Here is a 6,000-nt window from a genome sequence, read left to right as displayed (position 1 = left end):
CCTTCAGCGTTGCCACAGTAGATTGCCAAAGCACGGTGCATTTGTTCTAAAAAGGAATAAAATTACCTTCAAAGAATTGTTAGTGGCTCACCCATCTTGCCTGGCCTGATGTTGTACAATATATATTTTGCACTGACTTCCTCAGTTACCGCAGATGGATCAGTATACTTGGCTTTCATCTTCTTAAAATCATGGTAGTTCTATCTTATCTGTGACAGATTTCATGTTAACTGCACTGGAATCTGATTTTTGTCTTTCCATGGCAGCAGCTGAAGCAGAAACCATGTCATGGAACAAGGCAGCCTAACACCAGAACTGAACAAGAGCCTGTATGTAGAAAATGTATTTAGGATGAGCATTTAAGTATCTGCCATGTGTTGTTATATTCAGAGTTAACACTACTGTGCATGTGGAAGAGGTGGCAGCAAACCCGATGTTAAATAGCGAAGTCCTTTGTTTCTACAGTATCAATTCTCACTGCGTACTAAAGTAATTGATAGTTGTGTAAAGAGTCTATTATGAAGTCTAAATATTTATAAAATATAATTCTGGAAGTGTGGCTGGTGGCTCCATAGCTAGCTCTCAAAGTTGGTATTGAAGTGGAAGCAAGAATGTAGCTGGTTCATCATGTGCAAATATCTGTGTATTCACGTACAAATTAGAGCACTAACCTTTTCAGTTCATAAATAATTTCCCCACAGTTGACAAATAAAGTAGTTAATTACTGAGGAAATGATATAATTTTTTTTTCCTAAGAACCTTAAGAGCTCTTTTGTCAGCAAGATATTTATTTCCTGTACAAATTCATTGTTTAAATAACATTGCTTTATCAAATTCCTGGATAATTGCATTCAATCTCATAAGATCCATTTGTTCCTGTAAGATCTATATTTATTTAAACTATCCTTCATAAAAGGAGTCATCTTTTTTTTTGGTCCTTGTTTTTGAGATTTTTTTTTTTTACTTTTAAATTTGTAATATTTTTTTAAAAGAAAAAAAAATATTGGTTTGACATGGTTTCACTGTGCTACCAAAGGCAGTAAGCTCAGATCACCTTGGTACTTAGTGGATGATTCTGTTTATCTCAGACTTGTAGTGGATAACAGATTTCACGTGCCTTTTTCTGACAAGTTATAGGGACTTCAATTTCTGAACTAAATACTAGCCTGGGAGGAGTACTGGCAGGGAAATATCCATTTAGAAGTTGTGAGCAGTGGACGACTCTCATACTAATCAAAATAAGTGCTGTCATGGTGGACGTGAGGGACAATGTGACTTCTCTGTGACTGACCTAATTTTCTTAGGAGCCTACCTGTCCTATTTGCCAGGTGTCATTTCAGAGGCATCTTTTAATTATCTTCAGATATCAGATCCACATGTTCCAATATGAAATCACTTTCAGAGAGGATCTGCTTTCTTCTTGGAAGGTTAATTTGTTTACCTTCAATTTACCATTATTGGAGCATGTTTAGCCTTTCTTTGCAAGGTTAAAGAGCTCTCAGGAATTTTTTTACACCTGTGTAACTACTACAAAGCCTCCCCTCAGCCATGTATTCAATAAAGTGAAATACAGCCTTGCTCAGATCTCTGAGAATCCCATGATCTTAAAATGTTAAATTAAATTAGCTCTAACCATTTATCTGTGCAAAAGTAAGACCACTGTCACCTTTTTACATGTTTCATATATTTTCCCCTAGACAGATATATTAAGAATTATTTTGGATTTTTGCAGCAGTATTAGGAGTGATTATTCCCATTCACACTGGGAGTACTCTGTAACAATACGAGGTTTTGCTCCAGATAAGCTCATGTGCTTATGTGACATTGCAAAGCTGACACAAGTTTCTGTTTTTAGCTTCTGACATAACAGTTTTGCAACTAGCTCAACTGTGTTTTCATGAACTTCTGTGCTCTAGAAATGCTTGGCTTTAGGGTGTTTTTTCTTTTCCCCTCACTCCGCTGCATCTGTGTTCTTGGTTCTCACAAACCATGTTTTCAGTGTTTAAAACAGATTTCATTGGACTGAGACAGTTAATAAATTGGTTCAGATTACACTAAAAGTGTGACTAGCTGTCTTTACTGTTTGCTAATTCACTAATCCCTATGCCACTTGAAACTGGTTGTGCTAGTATTGTGGAGCTTCAAGAGAGTTAAAACTGATGGTAATCTCATCCCAACTAGTTTGAGTAATCCTGGACAAACTTTTAGCAGCAATGATGTTCCATGGGAATGCTATGGCAACATCAAAATGTTGGCTGTCTAGCAGGCTTACTGCATCCTGTGCATGATCTGTGAATAAACAGAGGAATTTAGTTCCTGGAGTGTCAGTCTGGCACATTTCACAAGCACTACATTCCCTTACCAAAAAAAAAGTCAGCCAGTCATACAGAGAAAGTGCTATAGTGACTCAGTGATAAATCTCCTGCTGCTAACCCTTGTATATACAAACTCTAAGAAGCTAAAAACAGATCATGCATGGCTTGATCAGACAGGAAATATGCTCTCCCTCAATTTGTTTATTATTTTTGTTCCAGATGTTTTCCTTTGGTTTTTTGGGGGGGTGTTTTATTTTGTTTTGTCAAAGCATCTTCTTCCTAGACTCTGGACATATGAGCAATCTTACTTTGACTTAGATGTGATCTTCCTCTGAACCAAAGGTTGGAGATAAGGTCACTTGGAGTGAGGTACCATGTTTGAGCTAAAAAGCCCAAAAGGGATATTAGTCTAGGGTTCAGTGCATAGGAACATGTTCCTCTTGTTTCTAGTCCGCTGCAAATGAAAGCACAACACTGTGTTTGCACTTGGTTCTGTCATGCAGTGATTTCCAGCTCCTCAAAATTAATATAAGCTTTATGCTCACCTATTAGTTTCTTTCTCCGTGTATCTTGAAAAAAGGAAATGCAAGGACATTTATAGGATTATGTGGCTTTTTTTAGATGTCACCTAAAATCAACAAGATGGGAGCAGGGTAAACCTTACTCCATTAACAATAAGACCTCAAGCTGTCCAGAAACAGATCCCGTGCTTGGGAAGACTCACTGAGAAGAGATCAAAGAATCAAAGGATGGTTTGGATCAGAATGGATCTTAAAAACCATCTGTTTCCAACTCCCCTGACATGGGCAGGGATATCTGCCACTGAACAAAGCCCCATCCAACCTGATCTTGAACACTGTCAGGAATGGAACACCCACAGTCAGTGTGGACAACCTGTCCCAGTGCTTCAGCACCCTGACAGTGAAGTATTTCTTCCTAATGTCTAACCTAAATCGTCTCTCTCTCAGTTTAAAACTGTTACCCCTCATTCTATCACTACACTGCCCAAGTTCTTCCCCATCTCTCCTATATGCTCCTCTAAGTACCCTAAGGCTGCTGTAAGGTCTCCCCAGACACTTCCAGATGTTTTTTTGTGAGATTTACAGTCTTGATTGAAACTGCCCAGGGAAGTTTCTCTGCAAATTATTTTCATGGTTTACCACCATCCCCATGAAAATATTTCTATCTTCAGTCCAGTTTCTTCTCTTCTAGTTATTTGAGCTTGTATAAATTCAGGCTATCTTTGTACTGCCCAATGTCTGTTTTGTTTTTTTAATCCATGAACGTGAATATCATTCTTATAGATTCTCTTTGGTAGACATAGGTAGAGTTCCCTGAACACAACTGAGGTGTGTTCAAAACTGATAGCATCTGAACCAGCTGCTATCCCAATGAGAGGGGAGACTAGTGTTTGCTGAAAATATCTCCATAAAATATATCAGCTCCACACTCAGAGATAGTAAAAAAAAATCTTTAAAAAAACAGCTGCTAAGAAATTTTAGGAAAGTCATACACAACTAAAGGGAAAATAGCCTCTTGCTCCTGTCTAAGTCAGATGAGTAGGAAGGGGCTACTCTTAAAAATGGCAAAGGCACAGTTTAGTGAGGATGCATTGTACATCTCCAGAAAGAGGTAAAAGTGGGCTGCCATTAATTGCTGTTTCTTCCAAACCATGAACTTTAGTTCTGAAACTAATGAACAAGGATCAATACCAACAAAAGGAGGTGATTCTTGATGCAACAGTACATGAGTGACTCATCAAAGAAAATGAATGAAACTGCAGATGCAACATTACAGGGGTTCAGGAGAAAAAAGGGGACAAGTAAATCTTAGCTCACTGACAAGACAATAGGTCAACTGCACCCTCTGCCAAAACCCTGGGTTGCCATTATGATGTTTGATCCCCTCCTCACTTTTATAGGAGAGATCAACTTAAATTGGAAACAAGTGAATTTGATATCCTGCTTGAAGAAGATCGTATTTCTTTGCTTTTTCTTGTTGTTCTGACCTTCAGTTAATACCTCTGGACATATAAAAAAGGCTGACATATAAAACTAACCCTAAGACAGAAACAAGATCATGATCATGAATGCTAAATTTCTGCATTAGAACAAGCTGATGAAAGTGTCTTAAAGATTAATGAAGCTTAAGGAAATAAAGCTACAACTTTGAAAAGTGATTTAAAAGAGTAACTTATATGTACAAAGGTGGTTTAAGTTCAAAACCTCCCAGCACAACATGCTGAAGCATTATTTTTGTTGGACAAAACAATGAAAACTCATCTCTGAACATGTTTAAAGATTGTATTTTAATCACAGACTGAAACAGAATGATTTACAAAACTGATGGTTAGATTTAAAACCAACCACTACATCTTTCTGTGGGAATACTCCCCCCACACTCCCCCCTAGCAGATTAGGGATTCAAGTGAAGAACAGAGCTGTTCACGTTTGCCTTTGGGACTGAACAGTGATTTCCAGGATGATGACTGATGCTGCAAGAATTCACCTAAGATGCTTTTTAATGCATTTCATTTATCCAGCCTGTTGGCTTCATCAGAAATCCCAACCATCTTGCAGCTTTCTGTCCAGAGCATCCTCTGCAGCTCCTCATCATATGCTACATCAGCTGATTTTGTCCTTTCCTCATTGTAAAGGTAGCAGCCACCAGCTCCTTCCACCTCGGGTGATACTGCTGCATAGATGGTTGTAGAAGCTCCTTCCTCTGGGGTCTGCAGAAACAAAAACACCCAAATTCAAGTGAAGCAGGTACAGCAGAAGAATGATATTGCCGCCATAGGAGCTTATCAGTGACAAATATCTTCCCTAATTTTGCTTTATACTTCTGGTCCTTATGCAAACCCAAAATCTGTAATAATAAGAAAGCCACTTATTCAATTGGCAGAGTCCATTTCTTCAACAGTGCTATTTTAAGATAGCTTAAAGCCAGAACTGATATATGGAAAACTCCAGTGTATTTTTTCAAGAGTTAGTCAGATGGAGCATACAAAATAATTGATTTAGCTTTCACAGTTAGAGCTAATAAACCCAAAAGCAAGCAACAATTTTAAAATTCTCATTTAATTATTAATTTTGCAAGGGTGAAAACATCTGTGCTCTGCCTTAAGAAGATGAAGGCTATGCTGTACATGCAATGTGTTCATTGTAACAATAATGTGACATGAGCAAAGAATCATGGAAACCATGACAGCAAATTAAGATTCTGCAGTTCAGTCCAAGCAGACAGAAAAATGAGTGAACTATATTTTAGACACAGGATAGTTATCAGGGTTCTGCTCTGTCATAAAGCAAAATAGTGAATGATCTATAATGTCTGATATACCATGAGTATTAAAGAAAAATTAATAAGTTAATAGCTTGGAGTGATAACTCCTTTCATCCTGAGTATATGCAAAAATTTTACATTCTTCATTCAGAAGGATCACTCACCTACCACTGAAATGATTTCCATGGCATTTTTATTCTAATTAAAGGACATATTTAAAACACAACTTTTGATATGCTTTGCCTTTATCAGTGATATAATTATGATCAATACCTGCTAGACAATAATGTATCATTATAAAATCCTTGCAGTCATTAACTGAGGCATTAACAGTAGTGATGATGCTCAGAGCTTTATCTGAAGCACCTGACAGGATGTCTTTTCCTTAAGCACTCACTTG

At 37.5% G+C, this 6,000-nt stretch overlaps 1 protein-coding gene across 1 annotated transcript in view; it reads right to left on the bottom strand.

Moving 5' to 3' along the window:
• Nucleotides 1-4,845: 4,845 nt before the first annotated feature.
• The window catches only part of DHRSX (dehydrogenase/reductase X-linked), a 161,335-nt gene continuing 160,180 nt past the window's right edge, over nt 4,846-6,000 (bottom strand). Inside the window, exon 8 of the mRNA XM_062514947.1 lies at nt 4,846-5,046. Within this exon, the coding sequence (XP_062370931.1) occupies nt 4,846-5,046 (201 nt within the window). The remainder of the gene's footprint in view (nt 5,047-6,000) is intronic.

The sequence above is a fragment of the Cinclus cinclus genome, chromosome 2, assembly GCF_963662255.1.
Source record: "Cinclus cinclus chromosome 2, bCinCin1.1, whole genome shotgun sequence".
Taxonomy (NCBI): domain Eukaryota; kingdom Metazoa; phylum Chordata; class Aves; order Passeriformes; family Cinclidae; genus Cinclus; species Cinclus cinclus.
The sequence above is the reverse complement of the archived record's forward strand: the minus strand, read 5'-3'. Positions and strand labels throughout refer to the sequence as shown.